At 60.0% G+C, this 22,700-nt stretch overlaps 1 protein-coding gene across 5 annotated transcripts in view; it reads left to right on the top strand.

Annotated features, from left to right (window-relative positions):
* Positions 1-22,700, top strand: part of RGS3 (regulator of G protein signaling 3) — a 130,680-nt gene that overhangs the window by 23,943 nt on the left and 84,037 nt on the right. For 3 of the 5 annotated variants that reach the window (XM_075905326.1, XM_075905325.1, XM_075905327.1), the window contains 7 exons: positions 873-933; positions 3,869-3,959; positions 5,060-5,106; positions 11,121-11,202; positions 14,205-14,310; positions 14,836-15,175; positions 16,359-16,398. In XM_075905326.1, the coding sequence (XP_075761441.1) occupies positions 873-933; positions 3,869-3,959; positions 5,060-5,106; positions 11,121-11,202; positions 14,205-14,310; positions 14,836-15,175; positions 16,359-16,398 (767 nt within the window). Of the gene's footprint in view, positions 1-872; positions 934-3,868; positions 3,960-5,059; positions 5,107-8,376; positions 8,848-11,120; positions 11,203-14,204; positions 14,311-14,835; positions 15,176-16,358; positions 16,399-21,763; positions 22,284-22,700 lie in introns of those variants that run through there. The other 2 variants (XM_075905328.1, XM_075905329.1) reach the window with 2 other exon arrangements.

Raw genomic sequence — 22,700 nt, 5'->3', positions numbered from 1 at the left:
CTGCCCACCTCAGATGCGGCCTGGCACATGGGCAGTCTGTTCGGAGGGGTGCTGGCCATGGGCACAGCCAGCCCAGATATGCAGCCTGCTCCCTCCAGCCCTGGGGCCATGGAGTGCCACCCCCCACATATTGGGTGATGTCGGCGCCATGGGGCAGGGTCAGACGTCCTGCTGGGAGCAGCCAGTGCGGTTGGGGGGGGGGGAATGTCCATGTGGAGACCATATTGGCTTAGGAGCAGCATATTCTGCCCAGATGCAAACCAGGGGCAGCCCTCCGGGTCTCCCGGCAAAGAAGGAAAAGTCCCGCCGGCTCACGTCCGCCCCGTGCCAGGCCTCGGGTCCCTGCGTGGCAGCTGTTAGCAGATGCCAGTGTTGCAAGAGCTGGGAGAGCTTTGCCCTCGGAGCAAACCCCTTAGTGCCAGGCCCACAGAGCTGCTTCCATCTCCCCAGCAAATGCCCCGCAGGCACCAAGCAGCAGTGCTGGGGCCCTGGTACCGGCTGCAGGGGATTGCTGGCTTCTTTCCCTAACCAGCCTCCAAGCCCCTGCCCTCGGCACCAGACTCAGTGGCTGTGTGGAGCGGGAGGCCTGCCACGGCCATCCTGGGCGTGACACTGTGTGGTAGATGCAGGAGGGGCTGGGCCAAGTGCAGAGAGACCTACGTGGGGGCTCCGGGTGGCAGCAACGCCAGGGAGAGGCCAGAAAGCCCAGAGCCAGGGGAGGGGAAGCTCTGGGTCTCCTCAGCCCTGTGCTAACATCTCTGAGGAGCCAGGCCCCCCTGGCGGGGGGTGGGGGGTGGGGGCTGTGCTGGTGGGGAGCTGCCCCGGGTCTCTGGGGCGCGGGGGGACACTAACCCTGCTCTCTGAATCTCCAGACAGAGCCAGCTGATCGGCTGCATGAGCTTCGGCGTGAAGTCGCTCCTGGCCCCAGAGAAGGTGCGGGCCCTCGTGGGTACAGTGCACACGCTGGGCTGGGGCCCTGGGTGGAGGCGACGGCAGAGCCCCGGATCCCTGCGGGGGGAGTGAGGGCGCCAGGGCCGCTCCGGGAGGTTGGGGAAGAGTAGCTGGGACGTGGCAGCTGGGGGAGGGAGCGCGGGCTCCGTGGAGTCCTGAGAGTGGCCTGCCAGCTGCCTCTCCACACAGGGCGCGGGGAGGCTGCTGAGGCGAGGAGCCGGAGGCCCAGGGCGCGAGGGCGTCGCGGTGACTCTCTGCCAGCGGGGCCGGCTCCCATTGGAGGCCCCGGCCGTCGGCCGACAGGGACCCCTTGTGCCGCTTGCTGGCACCGAGCACAGTCTGCTCCGGCCACACGCCAGCCCGGGTTCAAGGCTGCACCAGGACTGTGTTCACCCTGGCCAGAGCCCCCCCACTTTCCACGGGCAAGGGTTCAGTGGCTGTTCCCCCCACTTCTGGAGGCCCCGGGATGCTGTGACCTGGCCCCCGGCCTTTCCCTCTGCCAGCAAAGCTCCTTCCCAGCCTTTGCTTGTCCCAGGCCTGCGGCAGGGCCAGTCCCTGGACATCCCTGTCCCTTTCGCCCACCCCGAAGCAGGCTCATCCCAGGGTGCAGGCCAGAGATGGTGCTGGCCTTGGCCATCCACGACAGTGGCCAATGCTGGTCACTCCCGACGTGCCACCAGCCTGGGGTCCCGCAGGCCGTGTGTAGCTGTCGACCGGACGGGGGAGCCTCCCAGTCCCTCACATCAGGCCCAGCGGGTGCTCTGCCCTCAGCTTGCAGAGGACTCTGCTCCGCCGGGGCTAGCCCAGGGGTGGGGCGAGAGCAGAGCTTGGCAAGGCGGAGGAGAAGGAAACATGGGAAGAGCTGGCGCGCGTGGGCGAGGGGCCCCCGGGGCAGCCATGGCAGCTGCCACCTGTTTGGCACCTCTGAGCCAGCCTTGCCGTGGGCCGTCTGCAGCCTGGAAGCTCCAGCTAGCGTGGGAACTGGCACCTGCTTGCGCAGTGGCCTAGGCCGCTCCGGAGCACGCAGCCCTGTGATCTGTCTGCGGCCCGGCGGTTTAACCCTCCGAAGCCCACCCCAATAGCACGTCCATGGTGCGGGCTGCCCCTCGGGCTGCCGGGGCTCTGCCGAGGTCAGGGTGCTGAGGGCAGGGGGCTCCTTTCCCCAAGAGTGGCGCTGAGTTGGGGTGCCCAGCAAGGGGCAGAGTGATCGGGGCTAGTCAGACGGGAGCGGGCGGGCGTCAGGTGCCTGCGGGCGCTGGTTCCAGCCGAGGACGCAGTGTTGTGCAGACTGGGGAGGAGAGGGGGCGGCTCTGTGGGGCTGGCATCCCCAGCAGGGAGAGCCCCGTCTCTAGCTAACCCTTAATGTGACGAGTATTGGCACAAGGGGGATCAAACCTCCTATTGCCGGGGTAACCCAATCCCTGACAGAGGCCAGGCTGCGGCCTGCCTGGGGGCAGATTGTCTCGCATTTGCTGCAGGGGCTCGGACGCTGGGCTACGTTGGCCACGGAGCTGAGCCAGTCCTGTGTTCGAAACCCCTCCCGATGCCTGTCTGCCTGTCCGTGCTGGTAGCTGCTCCCTAGGCCTGGAGGCTACTCGTGGGCAGCGTGGCTGCACGCAGGCGTGGCACCGCACTGACTGTGTTTTGTTGTTCTGGGTCGTGGAGAAAATACGCATTTTTTGCCCGCTGCATGCCTGGGGCTGCAGGCCAAGCCAGTGCTGCCGCCTGTTGGCACTGGCGTGGGAACGCAGCTTTATAACTGGGCTTTTCTTCCTCCGATGGCCCAGCCAGCCTGCAGGGCTACGGCTACACTATGGCTACGGCTACACTGGCAGCTTCTTGTGCAAAAACTCTTCCACAAGAGCGTGTCTGCACGGCCATGTGCTTTTGCGCAAGAGCATCCGTGCCAGTGTAGACGCTCTCTTCTGCAAGAAAGCTCCGATGGCCATTTTAACCATAAGGGCTTCTTGCGCAAGAAATTCATGTTGCCTGTCCACACTGGCCTCTTCTGGAAGAGCTCTTGCGCAAGAGGGCTTGTTCCTCGTGGGGAGTGGAATAACCCTTCCGGAAGAAGCCCTGTTTTACAACGCTAGACTGTAAATTTACTTCTGGAAGAACGCTCGTGCAGTGTAGACAGCCGGCAATTTTTTGCGGAAGAACAGCTGCTCTTCCACAAGAAGCTGCCAGTGTAGACGTAGCTACGGGTTTTGCCGGAAGAGGCAATGCAAATGAAGCGCTGATTAGCATTTTCTTGTGCTTCATTTGCATCATCTCTTCTGGTCTGTTTTTGCGCAAGGGGTTTTTGAGCAAAACCAAACAGTGTGGATGTTTCCTTTTTGCGCAAAAAAAACCCTTTTTGCACAAGATCCTTATGCCTCCGAGAGGGTTTTTTTGCACAAAACGGAAACGTCCATGCTGCTTGTTTTTGCGCAAAAAACCCCTTGTGCAAACACGGACCGGAAGAGATTATGCAAATGAAGCGCCAGAAAATGGTAATCCGTGCTTCATTCGCATTGCCTCTTCCGGCAAACCCCGTGGTGTAGACATTGCCTAGAGCAGACATAGCCTGAACCCTTTCTATACTACTGGTTGGCGGAGTTTCATCTTGCTGCAGACGGGGTGCAGGATCGGGGGGGGGTACCCGACGTGCCGCCACACGGGGCTAGAGCCCTGGCCGTGTTGGGGCGACTGCCAGCATGGGACATGCGCCGTGGAGACACGTTTCTGGGAGGGCTGGTGACTGGGCCTAGGCCGTGCTGCTGTTGGAGGCACCGCGGCAGCGTTCGGTTGCGGAGTGGCTGCGGCGATGGAGACCATGCTGCATCCCTTTGCACGGCTCTGGTGCATCACAGGGTGGGCAGCCTCCCGGGAAGACCATTCCCTAGCTCTGCGGCTCTCACCCTCTCTCTGCCCCCAGGAGGTCAGCGGCTGGTACTATCTCCTTGGCGAGGAGCTGGGCAGGACCAAGCACCTGAAAGTGGCCACGCGGCGTCTGAAGCAGGGCATAGGTGGGTCGCCCTCGGCAGCGGGCTCTGGAGAGCGGGACATCCCACGAGCTAGCAGGGCGGGGGGGTTGGGTTTTCAGATTAGCGGAGACCCCATCCTGTGCAGGCCTTCAGGGGAGACGCCGCGAGGAGCCCTGTGGCCTCACGGAGCATCCCTGCCGGTGCTGCCTGGAGCGAAGACTGGGAGGCAGCCTCCACTTGCCACTCACTAGGCAGTGCTGCCAGTTCAGTGTGACTACGCCCAGTGGCTCCCAGACATCTTGGCTTGCTACCTCCACTCCCTCCCCCCAACTTGGGCGCCTTCTCCCCGCCCCAGCTTAGCCCATTGCAGCTCCGGGGTCTCTGGCAGCCCCAGGGCTGTAGCCTTGTTCGCTTGCACCCGGTGCCCGACCGGTGCCCTCTTGTGGCAGAAGGAGAACTTGCCCCGTGTGAGCAACGCTGCAGAGGCCCCAGGGTGCCCTGGGCTGTGAGCCCCCAGACAACCAGACCCCTGGCTCTGAGGTGACACTGTCATCAACACTCAGGACACCTGGCAGGGGTCCAGCCAGCCCAGTGGCCTGTCTGCCGACAGTGGCCAAGACCAGATGTTCCAGAGGGTGGGAACACAACAGGGAATCCTCACGGGATCCGTCCCTGGTCACCCATTTACAAACAGAGGCTGGGGACACCATTCCTACCCATCCTGGCTAATGGCCATTGATGGACCTAACCTCCATGATTCTGTCTAGCTCTTTTTTGAAGCCTGATAAAGTTCACCACATCCTCTGGCAAGGAGTTCCGCAGATTGACTGTGTGCTGCATGAAAAAACCCTTCCTTTTATTTCTTTTAAACCCACTTCCTAGAGCAGGGTCTGGGCAGGGGCACAGTTGTAGGGCTGTGCATGTGAAAGGCCCCTAGCAGCTGCCCATCTTGTCGCCATCAGGGACTCTCAGTGCCCTCCAATGCTCTCAGGAAATGCCACCCGGCTCCAGACGGGAGCTGGGCCCTCAGACTCCATGGCGCTTGGGCTGCGTGCAGAGGGGGAAGACGCCATGCAAGGCAGAAGTGTCTGCGTGGTGCCCGAGAGCAGCCTCTGTGACATGCTCTTCCCATTGCCTTCCAGAGCCGCCGCTGGTGAACCAGGGGTCTGAGAACATGGAGCAGCTCCAGGTAGGTGTGTCGGGCCCGGGCTGCCCCCGTGAACTGCGCTCCTGGGTGCAGTAACGACACAGGAAGCAGGGCCGGGGTGCTGAGGGGGAAGGCCCAGGGGGAGGCTGTTCCCATAGCAGGAGCTGTGCAGAAGGGCTAGTGCTGACCCAGCAGGGAGGGGAGGAGAGGAGAGGAGAGGAGAGCAGAGGCCTGGGAGTTGCTGGAAAAAGAGGAGGAGTCCGACTGGGACCCTTAAATGAGTGGGCCTGGGCTGGTTTTCTCACGTGCTGGGAGGAGGCAGGATGGCAGGTGTATGGCTCCCTGTGCCAGGCTGTGTCTGAACACAGCAGGGTGGCTTCCTTTGCAGCCAGGAAGGGGCCTGCTCTCTGTTTCGGGCCTGTCCACACTACTGGTAGGGTTGCCAGGTGTCCGGTTTTCTGCCGGACAGTCTGGTATTTGCACCGTCTGTCCGGTAGAAAAATTCAGAAAACACCGGCCACGTGCAATGTGCAATGTGCAATGTCTGGTATTTTCTGAATTCCCGGCTGGGCGCCGGACGGAAGCCTGGCGGGGGCAGGGGAGTGACTGGGAGGCGGGGCCACGATTGGCGCTGGGAGCCCTGTGGTCTCACACAAAAGTGGGGGGGGGGGGGCAGGGGCTGAGACTCCCAGCCACTCCCCCTGCCCGGCTTCTGCATGTGACCAGAGGCTCCCAGCGCCAATCGCGGCCCCGCCTCCCAGCTGGGAGCCTCTGGCTGGTGCAGAAGCCGGGCGGGGGGAGAGGCTCCCAGCCATGCCCCCCACCCCTGTCCCCGCCCGGCTTCTACGAGCAACTCGAGGGAGTGCTTGCTGGGGGCACGGCCCCTTGGACTCTGGTTGTGGCCTGTGGCTGCACCCCCCTCCCCCCACTGCCAGCTCCGCTTCCCGCCCCTCTTCCTCCCGGCTAGCACCGTGCCCCCCGGGACTATAGAACAGTCGAGTAACCGATAAGAATTCGTGAGATTCATCGACTATTCGGTTAACATCCCTAGTCCACGCTCCAGGTCACAGCCCGGCGTGAGCAGTGGCTCTAAACACACGGTCAGTAGCCAGGGCCCCTGGCGGCAGCAGGCCTAGGCTGCCCCACGACTCTCGTCTGGCGCCTGGCTCAATGCTCTGGGTGGTTGCTGGGAGACCTGGACTTTTGTCCGTGTGACCAGGCTGGGTGCACTGCCTCCCACATCGCTCCAGGCAGCAGGACTCCCAGGGCGCCCTGCCCACAGGCTGATACTCTCGTGTGCGTGCGCCTCCCGTTGGGTCCCTAGGGGCGAGGTGCCCAGAATGCACTGGGGCACAGCTGCTCAGGTGGCATGGTGAGCCGGTGCTCGAGCCATGACTCCATTGCGGTCTCAGCTCCCCACCTCTTGCGACCGGGTCAGGCCCCTGGTTAGAAAGCCCTGGAGGTGAGGTCCATGGGGCGAGTGACACACACCCTGGGAAAGCTACCTGGCAGTGTGGGTTGTGGAGGATGTGGGGCCAGAGAGCCCCGGGGCCATGGAGAGCCCCGGCGGGAGCTCAGGGAGAGGACTCTAAGTCTTGGGAGTGGCCCATACCTCAGACTCTACCAGGCGCCCGAGCTGGGTGACCAGACCACTGTTCTGAGGGGCCCTTCCTGCGGACAGCTGCCGCGTTTTCACCTACGGCTTTCCAGCAGCCGCTGCCAGATCCTTTGCCTGCCGGACGGGCCGTTTGAGACCGAGGCCTCTGTGATTTATAGGAGAGGCCGGGATGGGAAACAGCAACAAACCGCCAGGCCCAGTCAGCCCTGGGATTTATCTGTGCCCCGTGCTGCTGCACGGGCTCCCTCAGCTGCGTTCCCGGCTACTTCTTTCAAACCGTGGGGCTGCGCTAGACACACCAACCCCGCACCTCATCCTTGCCTGCCTTGCCCGTTGGCAGGGCTTCAATTCGGCTGGAGCAGACCCACAGTGGAGCTCCTGCCATAAACGTTTTCCATCCCCTGGAGTGTTTATAGCGTAGCGGGGGCTGGCTGGGACAGAACTCAAGCCCTGCGCACCGTCACCACTGGCCTGCAAGATGGCAAAGTGAGGGAGGCGCAATGTCAGCTCAGCACCGCCCCAGGCTGGCCGGGCTAGACCCTGCAGAGCCAACGTGGATGGTGGCTTCAGACCAAGCCTTTTGTGTGTGTGCAGAGCAGTGGGGTCCTCTGCTAGTTAACGGCCCCCGTCGCCTGCTGGTGTGTGGCTTTCTGAGGCCGGTGCTGTCCTTGGCTAGTTAACGTCGCCCAGCACCCGCTGGTGCGTGGCTTTCTGAGGCCGGAGCTGTCCTCGGCTAGTTAACGGCCCCCGTCGCCTGCTGGTGTGTGGCTTTCTGAGGCCGGTGCTGTCCTTGGCTAGTTAACGTCACCCAGCACCCGCTGGTGTGTGGCTTTCTGAGACCGGTACTGTCCTCGGCTAGTTAACGGCCCCCGTCGCCTGCTGGTGCGTGGCTTTCTGAGGCTGGTGCTGTCCTCGGCTAGTTAACGGCCCCCGTCACCTGCTGGTGCGTGGCTTTCTGAGGCCGGTGCTGTCCTTGGCTAGTTAACGTCGCCCAGCACCCGCTGGTGCGTGGCTTTCTGAGGCCGGAGCTGTCCTCGGCTAGTTAACGGCCCCCGTCGCCTGCTGGTGCGTGGCTTTCTGAGGCTGGTGCTGTCCTCGGCTAGTTAACGGCCCCCGTCGCCTGCTGGTGTGTGGCATTCTGAGACCGGTGCTGTCCCCGGCTAGTTAACGTCGCCCATCATCCGCTGGTGTGTGGCATTCTGAGGCCGGTGCTGTCCCCGGCTAGTTAACATTGCCCATCGCCTGCTTGTGCGTGGCTTTCTGAGGCTGCCACTTGACCGAGCTGCAGTGACAGTGACTGGGGGACTCAGTTGGGTTGGGGTGGTGAATGCTGGCCCACTGGAGGCATCTGGAAGGAGCTGTGTTTAGCTGCGTTCGAACCGGGTTCCCCTGGGACTCGGGCATTCCTGGGAGCCGCTGCTGCACTGTGACGAGGCCGTGTCACGCAATCCAGCTTTGCCCTGCACATCTGACTGGATGCAGCGTTTTCCGCTGTGCCTTTCATTCTGGAGTTAAACCCTGAGTGCCCCTGAACTCCAAGCTTTGGGTCGTGCTCCCCCCGCCCTCCCGTAAACACAAAGCGCTATTGTGCCTGTGCGCTGTGTGAGAACAGATTCTGCCTTGGTGTCCTCAAGCAGAATCCCTGTAAGGCGCTACCGTAAGAAGTCGTCTTTACTGAAGTGAAGCTTGTCCAGCCGGGGCCTGTGAACGCTGCTTTACACACCCTCAACGTGTGTGTGGGAACGTTGCGATAACAAAGTGCTCTGTGCGGCCGAAGAATGCAGCAGGAACAAAAGCCGCAGCGACGGACAAGGGACTAGGGAATACTGAGTGGTTGACAGGAATTTTAATATCAAACTCTCTCTTCCTTGTGGCTCGGCGTTTTCAGGAAGCCCTCTGGCTTATCGTAAAGCGGCACACAGCACAGACAGGGGCTTGGGAGGTGAAAGGTGGCTTCCTGCCATTCTTCTCTGGAACGGGGTTCCCATGGGCGGTCATGCCAGTTTCACTGTGGCTTGTTCCCTGCTGTTATGATACAAGGAAACCAGGATTCCTGCTCCTTTGAGGGATTTAATTTCCATGGGCTGGCGGCAAGTTTAGAGCCAGCGAGTATGAATCGCTTCAATGGACTGTGCAAGGTGTGCTCGGAGCGGAGATACCGACAGGTCTGTGGAACCTAGTACCGCGAATCCGGATGCCGGGTGACTCCATGGGGTGGGCACGTCTCTTGCAAAGTCTGGGGGCTGCCTGCGTGCGTGTCTGTGTTCTCCCCCGGCTGCTCCGGCTGGATGTGCCAGGGCATTTCCAGCGTGTCGCTTTGTCGGGATGGCTTGCGGATGCCGTGAGAGCAGAGAGCGTGGAAACGCCTGGCAAGTGTGTGTCCGGGTGTAAATGGTCTCGGCCGGCATACGGGCCGATCGGTGGAACTAAGAGCGGCCCCGTGCTGGGAGCAAGAGTTCAGCTTGTGCTAATGGCTGGAGTGTGAATGCTAGATGGCTCCGGGTGGCCCAGGGAAGCGCTAAGCTGGGAGGTAGTGTCCCAATTTACCATTCAGCAGAGGAAGAGAGGGCCCTGCACACTGTGAGCGGCTCCTTCCGTGGGTTTGTTGGGGCGCATTAGGAAGACAAGTGAGTGACATTTGCCATCGACAGCTGCGAGGAAAAAATCTTGCTGAGCATTGTAGAGAAAACTTCCCCAGTTCGGAAGGACGGGGTTTGTCTGGGGCTCTGTCACTGGGGTAAACGTGGCTCTGTAGGTGAAACTGCCTCGGCATTTCTGACACACACTCCCCTTTGCTTGGCAGTGGGGTTCATGGCTCTCTCCCAGGCAGACCGAGGGGTCCCCAGCCCCCTTGCTGAGTTCTTCTGTATCACCTAGTTCTCAGGCAGGGCTGTAATGGTGAGATACGGGGCTCTGAATTGGTTTCACTCCCAAGCCATGGGCGGAGAGTTCCGATAACTGGGTGCCCCGTAGGGTACTCGCGCCGCATGCCGTCTCCGCACCCCCCTTCCCTGTCTGTTCCCACGGCCCTGCCCCCGCCTGCAGGACACCGGGGTGCTTTTTGTTCAGGACGGGTGCTGGCAGCCGCGGTGAAAACTGGGAACTCCAGCCCAGCCCAAGTGTTTGGGCCACTCTGCTGTGACGGGCAGAGCCGGGCTCCTGTTCCAGTCGTGTAGCAGCTGTGGCCAGTGCTGTGCTCTTGTGAGTGGCCCAGAATGGGCGCCGGACCGTGGTCTGGCTCTTCAGGGCAGCGGGAGAAACCGCACGTGGCTGCCGGGGAACCTGCCGATCCGCCGTGCGGCCCCCGGGGCAGAGTGAGACAGAGCCGCTTGCACCCCGGGCCTTTGGGTCTCCGTCCCCACGTTGGAACAGGCGAGAGGGGCCGCTGCTGAGTGACATAACCCCCCCTTCTCCCTTCAGGGCAGAGTCTCTCGGTGCTCCAGGGGCAGGGGAAAGTGCTGGGTTCTGCAGCGTTGGGCTGCACGCTGCCCCAGGCTGGACGCTCTTGTCAGGACCCCCAGGCCTAGAAACCCCCTCTACAGGCCAGGCGGAAGAGCCATCGCCCGCATTTCGGCCTGGTTTGGATCCACCAAACCCCCAAAGCCGCCCATGGCAGAGGGACTGGGCCTGATCTTGATGGTGCCAGTAGAAGGGAGTTTGGCTCCAGAAGCCCCCTGCCATGGTAGGGAAATGCTGGGAGAGAGGGCAACGTAGCTCCCGCAACCAGCCGCTCCTGTGATTTCGTCTGCACTTTGTTAGAGCAAAAGACGTTGAGGCGCGAGGATTAACCTCTCCTCCGACGGGCTCTCTGGCTGCTTACCCTGCGTCCCTCCCTGCCTGTTTATTTTCAGAAATCAGGGTCAGTTGGTTCCTCCCCCACCCTCTCCGTTCACCAGGAAACGTGACAAACGTCTCTGAAATAACATTTATTGGAGCGGTGACTCTGCGTTTCCGCTGGGGGCCAGCCTTGGTCACATGAACTTCACTCTAGTAACGAGAGGTCACAGCCTCCAGGACCAGCGTGATGGGGGAGCCGATAGCTTGTCCCCTGAATGCGGGTGGGAAACCCCCTTCACGCTCCATCCCTTCCATTCGGAGCCCCTGGCACATGTGTCCTGTGGCCCCCGATAATGTGCGTGGTTTTCAGAGCCCCTTCATCCCGGCTGCTTTATAAACACTAAGTCTTGCCGCGCCCCTGCGAGGCAGGGAAACAGCATTACTGCCATACTACAGAAGGGAAAGGCCGGGCCTTGTTCCCTACCTCGTGTACAAGATGCCCGGCTCACCTGCCTGCAGGCTGCAATGCTCAGTGTTGTGTGATTTGTAAATGCCCTTCAAAACCGTCCCGGAGCTGCATGAGCAAAGGCTGGGTTCTTACTGGGTCACACACAGTAGCCGCCTTCCTGGCTAACAGGATGCCTCTGATGTCTGTTTGCAGATTACAATCCCTCGAGGAAGGGATGGGTTTGGCTTCACCATCTGCTGCGACTCTCCCGTCCGTGTGCAGGCTGTAGACTCTGGTAAGAGAACGACCCATTGTGACGGACTGGGCCGGGTCTGGGCACCGCTCAGGGCGTTCGCTCAGGGCGAATTGCTCAAATTCGGGGCTCCTTATAGCCCCTGACTGGAGGCCCTTCCCAAATAGGCCACAAACAGTCACACCGAGCGCTCCAGCTGCCTGCCCGGCCAGCCAGAAGCCTCACGAGCAAAACCCCCCTGACACCCCAGCTCTCTCCGTGCCCCAAACAGCCCCGGGCCTAGCACACTGGTGAAGGGTTATAAGACCCAATCTCACCTACCCTGAACGGGTTCTGTCGGGTCCCAAGAAACCAGCCACAGTTCCCAGGTCAATTTACACCCTGGATCTCACCCACAAGATCATGCTGAGGCAATCCCTTAGAATCTAAAGGTTTATTACTAAAAGGAAGAAAAGCACGAGAGTAAGGTTGATAAAGGATAATACATTACATGCATCGAATCACCCAGTTCTCAATGCAGGCTCTTAGCAGAGATGATATAACTGCTGGCTTAAAAGTCTCTAGTGCACATTCAATGTCAGGATGGGTCCACAGTTCTTTCTGGCTCGTGGTTCCCTGCAAGGCTGCCTCTGAGCTGCAGACCAAGACGGAGGGTGCCACATGGCACTTATATGCCTCTCCTGGCATCTTCTTGGCTACAGCAGGTCACCTGATCAGTGGCCTATCCCTGTGTCCCCTGCTGGTAGCCCTTAGGTATCCGTCACATTCCTGAGGTGTGTATTGGCACCTAGAGTTTCATTGTCTCCTTGCTAATTAGCATAGCCATAGGCTGAGCATTCCTTGCTCGTTGCTCTGCTTCAGACAGAGAATCTTCCAACATCAACACAGAGTACATAATTATAACTCCACATACAGACATCATACAAGTACATGAATAGCACATACAGCATCAGCAGAGCATAAGCTTTCGTTTGACACCTCACATGGCCCCCTTTGTATACGCTTTTGAGGCACCCCCCCATGGGTGCAGCAGTGATCTTGGCTGCTCCCCTTAAAACCCAGTAACGTGACACCCATTTTTATGCATCGTTGACTGTCAGGCTGATTTGAAAGGGGCCTCCCAGCCCCCTTTGCGTCCCGCGCTTGTGCCTGTCTTGGGCGCTGCTCAGGCCTCACAGAAGTTTCTTTTTCTCTGGGACAATTTCTTTGAAATGTCCCTTTTTTGTGTGGAATGAGGCCAGAGGCCAGGTGACTCTTTTTACTGCCCAGCACTGTACTCTCAGCGGGACGGGTTTCCAGCAGGACTGCTGGGCTCAGGCAGCAGCAGAAACACCTGGGACGTTTCTTGCTGTTTGACACAAAAATGGTGTCAACTCGTTTTTTCCTAATTGCTCATTGTGTGAGGAAAATGTGTTATGTAAGGAGGACTCCACCTAGGCAGATATTGTAAGCGCATTAATAGCCTGGTCCATGGCCCATGGAAACCACAAGGAGCCTTTCTATTGACTTCAGGGGCCTTAGTATTAGTCCCTGAATTTCCATAGCAGTCAGGAAATGCCAACATTAAGGACGAAAAGTCACCTTAACTCTGCCCCCTGGTGCTTATGCCTCACATTGCCATCTTTAATGGTGGGAAATAGCACAATATAGCGATTTGTGATAACAGTGTAGATACCTGAGTGTGTATGTGTGGTGCCCTGCAGTGTTTTGGTGTCAGTCTAATATTAGCACTGGCACTGGCTGAGAGAGGTCACCCCCGCCCAACATTCAGACAAAACACCAACAAACACCAGCACTGACACTATTCGCCTTCTCACTGGGAGAGAACCCAGTAGGTCAGACAGGGGTGCATCAGGTGAGTACAGGACTGGGGCAGTAGGGAGGGAAGGGACTGAGTCAGGATCTGGTCCAGGTGGTAGGGGGGGAAAGGGATGGGGGAGCACAGGATCTGGGCAGTAGGTAGGGACTGGATGGGGTCAGTGCAGGATCTGGGGAGTAGAGAGGGGCAGGATGAGGTCAGTATGGGGATCCAGAGCAAAGGGAAGGATGGGGATTAGCATGGGATCTGGGGAGGGGGGTAGGGAGACATGGGACGGGGTTAGCACGGGATCCAGGGAGGGGGGTAGGGAGGGATGGGATGGGGTTAGCGCGGGATCCAGGGAGGGGGGGTAGGGAGATATGGGATGGGGTTAGTGCAGGATCCGGGGGGGGGGTGAGGAGGGATGGGATGGGGTTAGTGCAGGATCCGGGGGGGGGGGGGTGAGGAGGGATGGGATGGGGTTAGTGTAGGATCCGGGGGAGGAGTGGGGGGGAGGAGGGATGGGATGGGGTTAGTGCAGGATCCGGGGGGGGGTGAGGAGGGATGGGATGGGGTTAGCACGGGATCCAGGAAGGGGGGTAGGGAGACACGGGACGGGGTTAGTGCAGGATCCGGGGGGGGGGAGTGGGGGCGAGGAGGGATGGGATGGGGTTAGTGCAGGATCCGGGGGGGGTGAGGAGGGATGGGATGGGGTTAGCACGGGATTCAGGAAGGGGTGTAGGGAGACATGGGACGGGGTTAGTGCAGGATCCGGGGGGGGTGAGGAGGGATGGGATGGGGTTAGCACAGGATCCAGGAAGGGGGGTAGGGAGACATGGGACGGGGTTAGTGCAGGATCCGGGGGGGGTGAGGAGGGATGGGATGGGGTTAGCACAGGATCCAGGAAGGGGGGTAGGGAGACATGGGACGGGGTTAGTGCAGGATCGGGGGGGGGGGGTGAGGAGGGATGGGATGGGATGGGGTTAGCACGGGATCCAGGAAGGGAGGTAGGGAGACACGGGACGGGGTTAGTATGAGGCCTGGGGGGTAGGACGGGACAGTGGGGAGTTACTATGGGAGGGAAGGGCCGGAGTATGGGGGGGTGAGATCTGGGACGAAGGAGCGAATGCCCCAGCCATGGAACTGGAGCGGCTCGCCTGAGCCTGTGTCCTGCCCTCCCAGGACCGGGGCCCTGTCCTCAGCCCTTCCCGGGGCAGAGGGCTGGCACGGCTCCTCTCTCCGTCAGGTGGCCCAGCGGAGAAGGCCGGCCTGCAGCAGCTGGACACTGTGGTGCAGCTGAACCAGCAGCCCGTGGAGCACTGGAAATGCGTGGAGCTGGCCCATGAAATCCGGTGACCGTTCACACTCCAGTGGCGCCGGGTGGGGTGGGGGCAGCCACGTGTGGGACACGCAGGACGGGGTTGTGGTGCGACCCGACACCCCGAGAGCTGGCCAGCTGCAGGGTGCGAGGAGCCGCCTCGGGGGGGGAGGGGGCGTTTAGGAGACACCTGAACACGTGGTGACCCCAGGCTGGGCTGAGGCGGGAGCCTGGGTGTGGGGCCATGGGCTGCAGGGTCGTGGGGCTCGGGGATTCGGAGGGCAGGGGAGGTGCAGGAGGCACAGAGGTTCGGGTGTTAAGGGGAGGGTGCAGGAGGCTGGAAGGGGGAGGACAGGGCAGGGAGGGCTCCTTGGGGTGGTGCAGGGGGGGGAGGGAGGGAAGGGAGAAGGAATCCGGGGGAGGGGCTGTCTGTGTGGCCACGGAGCTCGGGGCTGGCTGGGCCTAGTGCTGCTCGCTGCCTCGTGTCCAGCTCCCCTGGGGGGCTGCCTGGCTCCTCCTGCCCCATTCGTCTGACCTCCCCCCGCCGGGTCTCTCCCAGGAACTGCCCCAGGCAGATCGTCCTGCTGGTGTGGAGGATCGTGCCTCAGATCAAGCCGGGCCTTGAAGGCGTGATCCGCCGGTCGTCCTGCAAACCCGCCTACGACCTCCAGTCGCCGCCCCACAAGCGGGAGAAGAACAGCGCCGTGGCCTCGCGCCCCGAGCAGCGCCACAGCTGCCACATCCTGGGCGACGGGCGCGGCGGGCTGGTGCTGAACAACTGGGCGCGCTACACGGAGGTCGGGAAGCGGAGCCAGTACACGATGCCACCCCTGTCCCGGGCCCCCGCCCACGGGGACAAGAACTACATCCTCTTAGCTCCCCTGAACCCGGGCAGCCAGGTACGGCCGCCCCCCGCGCGCCCGACACCTGCGCCTTGGCCCTGCCTGCGCCCCTCTCGCTGGCCAGGGCGGCAGCCCGCCAGGGCCACCTTGGACCAGCCCGCCAGCCAGCCACACCTGCGGGGAGCACCGGCCCTAGGGGCAGCGCCCACCTGAAGGGAGCCAGGCCCCGGCCGCACACACAGCGCTGCCCTACTCCCAAGAGCCAGAGCTGCTCTGTCTGTGACCAGGGCTGGTCCTAGGCTCGCCCGGAGGGTTGCCAGATGGTTTCAAAAAAAATACCAGACAAAAATTTGTCAAACAAAAAACCAAAAGGGGATCGGGGAGTAACCAGGGAGGTCGGGGAGGATTCGGGAGGTCGGAGCGGCTCTGTTGGTGGCCCGAGACCTGCTCTGTCTCTGACACTCTGGCTTTCTGGAGCTGTGGGGCCCCGGGGTCCCCTGAGTCCCAGCGAGGTCCCCCCTGCATGGGTCCCTTTGGGGAGGGGGATGCAGGCCGTGGAGCTGCCAGACACAGGTGTTGGAAGGGGGGCACTGGGCTCTGGGTGCACGTGAGGTCTGCAGCCAGGGGGCCGACACCCCACAGCTCCAGCTAGTCTGTGATCCTGCCTCCAGCTCAGCCTCTCTGCTGCTCCCTGGCAGGCCCTGCCCCTCCCCAGCCTGGCCCTGCGCAGGCCCAAGGAAGGTCCTAGGGGCGTGGCACAGGCCAACCTCAGTGATCCCTTTGGCCCCCCAAGCTGCCACCGGGACGCCTGGTGTGTGGTGTCTGCAGGGGAGGCCTTCTAGATGGGGGGGGGAGGGTAAGGGCCCGCCAGGGAGTCTGGGCTGCTGCCCATCTGAAGGGACTCTAGCCCAGGGGGAGGCGATGCTCTTGTGGCCTTTGCTAAATGTGGCGTCCCTGCCGGTGCTGTGTCCCAAAGGCCCCTCCCATCCCCCGGCGGGTTGCACGGGGGGGCTGGGGCGGTGTGCTCAGTGGCGGGAAGGCTGGCTGTCCCACAGGTGTGGGTCCGCCGGGCTGTGCCCAGCCGGGGGTCGCTGGGGAGGCTTTGCAGCAGGTAGGTCACCAGGCTGTCCTCGGCGTGCCCGAGAAGTGAGATCTCCGGGCTCCAGGGCTGACGGCGGCTGGGGTGTCCCTACCGGAACTGCCGGGAGTCACCAGGCCCTGCCTGCTCTGTGTCTTCCAGCTGCTGCGGCCTGTGTACCAGGAGCAGGATGCTGCTGTGGGTAAGTGTCGCCGCTGGGACAGTGGCTGCGGGGCCCCTCGGCGGAGGGGCCCTGGCACAGCAGGGAGGGTCCTGGGCGACAGTCCCCCTGCTGGGAACCACGGGGCGGCCTCGTGCGGCCGCACGGCTGAGCGGGACCAGCCCGGCGAGCAGAGCCAGCCGGAGGCCCAGGAGGGGAGGCTGCAGGGAGCCAGGCAATGTGGCCTGGTGCGTTGCAGGGGCCTAAGGCTTGAAACGTGCCTGCCAGGGCTGGAGGAGAGAGGCTGCTGGCTTCACTCCTTGGGTGGGGGGTGGGGACCCAGGGACGCCCTCCTCTCGTTTGGGACCCACACGGGGTCACTAGGCTTAGGGCTTGTGCCAGAGATTCCCCTCTGGCCCGCCCTGGCATCCTCAGGCCAGGCCTGGGCATATCCCTGAGTGGAAGCAGGTGACGCCAGGGCCGGGCAGGCAGAGATTCCTCAGGCCTCCCCTCTGGGGCTGGGGCCGACCTTTCCGTCGCTTCCCTCCTGCCGCTCACCAGGCGGAGGCTGCCCTGCAGCGCCCCAGGGACCCCCACTGCCAGCAAGGCACAGGGAGCAAGTGCCAAGTGCTCTCCCCCGCCGCGCAGCCGGGCATGGCGAGGAGCGGGCTGTGAGGAGCCCCAGCGTGACGCGGCGGGGGGAGGGACCGGCGCAAGCCGTGATGGCCGGGGGCAGAGTGAGGGCGTGGGGGCGCAGACTGAGAACAGCGGCTTCAGCGGTGCTACTGAGCATGCTCAGTGCAAGCCAAGCAGCACATCCATTCTCCTTCCTGCCCCACACAGCACCGCTTTCCAGGGCTACTATGGCACCGGAAAACTCTAGCTTTTGGGCAGGTAACGTAGCAGTTAGCTGGCAGGAGCGCTGTGTCGAATCCCCAGAGAAATAGACCCATTCTGCTGTTCTAATACGAACGTCTGCCTTCTTGTGACAAGGCACTGAAAGGACACTGGTTGGCCGTAACACTGTAATCTGTACCTTGACCTGGTCACTGGAGATGGCCAGGGCTCCTGGGCTCACTTTCTGCTCTGGAAGGGGGCAGGGCCCAGTGGTTACAGCAGGGGGCAGGTACATTTCAGCTCTGGATAAGAACATCAGAATGGCCACACTGGGCCAGACCAATGGTCCATCTTGCGCAGTGTCCTGTCCTCCATCAGCGGCCAATGCCAGGTGCTGCAGACAACACGGACGGAAGAGGCATCATCACAATCCGTCCCCTGTCGCCCACTCCCTTCTTCTGGCAAACAGACGCCAGGGACCCGCTCCCTGCCCACCCTGGGCCTGTCCTCCTTGGATGTACTTGGTTCTTATTGAAGTGTAGGAGCATAAGCTTTCGTGGGCAAAGACCCACTTCGTCAGATGCATGTAGTGGAAATTTCCAGAGGCAGGAATAAATATGCAGGCCAGGATCAGGCTGGAGATGACGAGGTGGATCCAATCAAGGAGGATGAGGCCCACTTCTACCAGCTGACCTGGAGGTGTGAATTCCAAGAGAGCAGAAGCTGCTTTTGTAGTTAGCAAGCCATTCACAGTCTTTGTTTAATCCAGAGTTGATTGTGTCAAACTTAAAGATGACCTGTAGCTCAGCAGTTTCTCTTTGAAGTCTGGTCCTGAAGTTTTTTTGCTGCAGGATGGCTACTTTTAGATCTGCAATTGTGTGTCCAGGAAGATTGAAGTGTTCCCCTACAGGTTTTTGTAAGTTGCCATTCCTAATATCAGATTTGTGTCCATTGATTCTTTTACGTAGGGACTGTCCTGTTTGGCCAATGTATATAGCAGTGGGGCATTGTTGGCACATGATGGCATATATTACGTTGGTGGATGTGCAGGAGAATGTACCAGTGACAGTATGGCTGATCTGGTTAGGTCCTGTGATGGTGTTGCTGGTGTATATATGTGGGCAGAGTTGGCACCGAGGTTTGTTGCAAGGATTGGTTCCTGAGTTCGAGTTATTATGGTGCGGTGTGTAGTTGCTGGTGAGAATATGCTTCAGGTTGGCGGGTTGTCTGTGGGCAAGGACCGGCCTACCTCCCAAGGCCTGTGAAAGCGAGGGATCATTGTCCAGGATGGGTTGTAGATCACTAATGATGCGTTGGAGAGGTTTTAGCTGGGGACTATAGGTGATGGCCAGTGGTGTTCTGTTGGTTTCTTTCTTGGGCTTGTCCCGTAGCAGGAGGCTTCTGGGTACACGTCTGGCTCTGTCAATCTGTCTCCTCACTTCCTCGTGTGGGTATCGCAGTTTACAGAATGCTTGTTGAAGATCTTGTAGGTGTAGGTCTCTGTCTGAGGGGTTGGAGCATATGCGGTTGTACCTCAGTGCTTGGTTGTAAACAATGGATCATGTGGTGTGTCCGGGATGGAAACTGGAGGCATGCAGGTAAGTATAGCGGTTGGTAGGTTTTCGGTATAGGGTGGTATTGATATGACCATCACTTATTTGTATCGTGGTGTCCAGGAAATGGACCTCCCGTGTAGATTGGTCCATGCTGAGGTTGATGGTGGGGTGGAAGCTGTTGAAATCATGGTGAAATACTTCCAGAGTCTCCTTCCCATGGGTCCAGATGATGAAGATGTCATCGATGTAGCGTAGGTAGAGAAGGGGTGTAAGTGGACGAGAGCTGAGGAAGTGTTGTTCCAGGTCAGCCATAAAAATGTTGGCGTATTGTTCCAGGTCAGCCATAAAAATGTTGGCACTGCTATGGGCACCCGCATGGCCCCACAATACGCCAACATTTTTCTGTTTCCACATGGAACTAGATTTCAACTTCCCCGATTGATTATGAGTGTTCACTGTGTCCAGAGATGGGAGCGTAACTGCCACCTCCTGCATCCTAGGGAGAGTGACCACACAGCTGTTCTGCTCTGCATACTTAGCTACATAGTCCTTCTCCTGACTCTGAGACACTAACTTTCCACTCTCCTCATCCACCTGGGAATAATCCTGTCCCAAAGACACTGGCTTCCCAGCAAGCTGGTCACACACAATCACTTGGTTATCAGACTTCTCCAATACTCTGGCTGTTCCTGCCTCATCTGGAACAACCCTCTGTCCTTCTGAGACCTCTTTACAATCGTCCACACTGGGTTTCTCTAAACCCAATTCAGTGGAGTCACTGTTAACAGACAAATGCTGTCTGTCAGGCACTGACACAAGTGCCTCACACACCAAGCTGCTGCCTTTTACAGGCAGAGCTTTCTCCTGAATGCCTTTTCCAAGCAAGGCCCTGTCACCTCCCTCAGTCACAGCAAACTGCTTGCTACAAGCACTGCCAGGACTCTCCTCCCTATGAGCTTCCTTAAGCCACCGTTCACCCTTCTCTGGCTCTGCAGTAGCATTGCCCTGCTGAGCCCCAACCAACTCCTCCTGCAATTCCCTTACTCCCTGGGTCATTTCTGGCCCCTCAGGTGGATTCACAGACAATCCCCTCTCAGGCACACAGACAGACTCACAAGAGACAGGGTCAGAGGCACCTTCTCTCCCTTTGCAGCTCTCTAGATGGCTGTAAACGTCCACACCATCATTAGGCTCCAGAGTTAACATACCCTCATTCTCTCCTTGTGCCCGGGCTAAGGGGTCTCCCTGGTCCCACAGAGTTGCTCCCCCCTCTTCCAGCAACACAGCAGCATCAGGCACAATATCAGTGTCCCCACTGTCTGATTTCTGGGGTTCCGGCATGAAACTGTCTGGATCTACCTGAGTCACCTCATCCTTCTTCCCAGCCGACACAAACTTAGAGCCACCTCCTTTCTGGGCCTTCTCTGTATCCAGACCCAACTCTGGGACAACACCACTGCTCTCAGCCAACGCAGGCTGTGGGGCAACTTCCTTAGACAAAGGAAGAAACTCTTCCCCACACACGGACAGACAACCAGAGACAGTTTCTCCCTTGTCCAAACACCCCTGGCTAATTTCAGGCATACAGCTAGCCACTGAGACAGCTTCCTTTACTGACCCACTGCTACTTCCACCCGCCAAATTGCCAGCTTGCACACACTGTGCTTCTCCACACAAATCACTTTCAGCTTGTGCAGGTTCAATTCCACAAACCTCACCAGCCAACAACTCCTCAACTAAAACTTCACTCTGGCCAGCCACTCCAGACTGCCCCAGAGAAACATTTCCCTGACTTCTGGGCTCTTCCTGCCCTGGTTCTGATTCCAGCCTCACCTCTGAGGCATCAGACGGGCCCTCACCCACAGGCTCACTGCCCCCCTGCACAGACACACAGCTATCTGCCACAGGCACACATGTAGAGACACTTTCCCCTTGGTTATAGTAAAACGGACTAGCCCCAGAAAACTTCCCAGAGTCACCTGTATACCCCTCAGAGCCCACATACATGCTTTGGGGCTGGGTTACAACATTAGCTGGGTTACAACCATTTGCCATGTCATAGTGACACCACATACCCACACGGTTATACATCGAACTTTCAGGAGGATACAGTCTCTGTTGTTCCATTAGTCTATTAAGCTGAAGTTCAAGTCTAGCATTTTCCTCCTTGGCTCGGGCCATCTTCTCTGCATGCTCCGCCATTCCCTTAAGCTGACGTCTGGCCCTCTCTGCCCTTCTCTCTGCATACTCTGCCATTCTCTCTGCATGTTCTGCTTTTCTCATCTCAAGTCCCCGATCCATCTCTTAGCAATTTCTTCATCTGCCTTCTGCCTTCTTTCAGCAGCTTCCTTGGCTCACTTCTGCTCCCTTTCATCCACATCTCTGGCTAGTAACAACACTACCAGATCTAGTTTAGAGGCCCTCTTCCTAAAGGCAATGCCTCTCCCCAAGCACAAATCCTTCAGAGCACTTTTGCCCAGATTCTCATATAATCCCAGGCTCATCGCAGCGGCTCTTTAACCAACCAAACTCTCAACACCAAAAATCAAATGTAGACAGCGTGGGGTCCTGATCCCAAAGCTCAATTGACCCAGATCTGTGGATCCTGCCGACTACGCCACTGTGACAGACCGGGCCGTGTCTGGGCACAGCTGAGGGCGTCCGCTCAGGGCGAATTGCTCAAATCCGGGGCTCCTTACAGTCCCCCTGACTGGTGTGTCCTCGGCCCATTGAGAGCCATTGTCCCCCAGGGCCTCGCTAATTAGCATGTCCACAGGCCAGGCCCAGCCCAATGCTCAACCACATGCTGGGAAATCTTCAGTATCCATACAATTACATGCTAATAATGGCACACACAGACATTCTACAAACACATGAACAGCGTACATAGGATTATCAGACAGTGAGCTTCTATTCAATACCTCACATGGCCCCCTCCTATACCATTTTTGGGGCCAACACCCCCACCTATGGGTGCATCAGTGATCTGGCTGCTCCCCTCAAGATCCAGTAACGTGACACTCGCCACTGGGGCAGCTGCAGCTCCAGCTGTGTGACTGGGGCTGGTGGGTTTGTCCCAACCACGTGGCTTTCCAGGGCCGGCGTGTGTCAGTCTTATCAGCTGAGCAATCAGCCCTGCGGCCCTGGTGCCTTTGTCCGGTTGCAGAGTGTTCTGCTGCCCAGCTCTTGCTGCAGCCCTCAGTTCCTCTTTCTGCAGGAGGCCAGCGGCTTGCTCGCCCGGGGACCGGAGAGAAGTCTGTGCTTCCCCCCGCTTCGCCTGTCCCCTCCGGGGGGCTCTGGGCCACCCCAAGCAAAGCCCAGAGCCGGAGCACAGTCCTGTCACGCACTGAGTCTGGGCAAGGTCCAGCGTGGCGAGCGGCCCTGGGCCTGCCCGTGCGCGCGGGCGCGAGGCTTTTCCTTGGGCCGGGGGATTGTGTAACGCCTCAGGAAGCCGCGCGCCTGGGCGAGGTGCCGGCTGAGAGAACAGACTCCACAGCACGGCCGCTCCATCAGGCGTTCCCCGCCCCGGGAAAGGTAGGCAGTGCCGGGAGACGGCGTCCTCTGCCTCCTGGGGAGCCCCCCTGCAGGCCGGCCCCTCCAGCTGCTCTGGGCTTGCGAGAGGGCGGCAGGGGATGGCTCCAGAGGTGCCAGGGTCTGTTCGGCCTGTCGGCTCCCACCGGCTGGAATCCTCTGGGCCTTGTAACTCAATGGCTGCTGTTTCCTCTCCCTGACCCGGCAGCCCCAGCTACACCTGCAGGCAGCCAGCGAGCCCAGGAGCTGGGGGCCTGAGGGGCGAACCGCTCGCCTGCTTCCTGCTGGGCTACCGAGTTTCTCCCGAGCTCGATGAGCTGAAATAGCCAGTGTAAAGTGGGGACCCGGGGACAGGCCCCTAGACACAGAGCAGCCCCAGACACACCGAGCCCAGACAGACCAGGAGGTGCTCTGCTGGGC

Source organism: Pelodiscus sinensis, chromosome 22 (assembly GCF_049634645.1).
Source record: "Pelodiscus sinensis isolate JC-2024 chromosome 22, ASM4963464v1, whole genome shotgun sequence".
Lineage (NCBI taxonomy): Eukaryota > Metazoa > Chordata > Testudines > Trionychidae > Pelodiscus > Pelodiscus sinensis.
The sequence above is the reverse complement of the archived record's forward strand: the minus strand, read 5'-3'. Positions and strand labels throughout refer to the sequence as shown.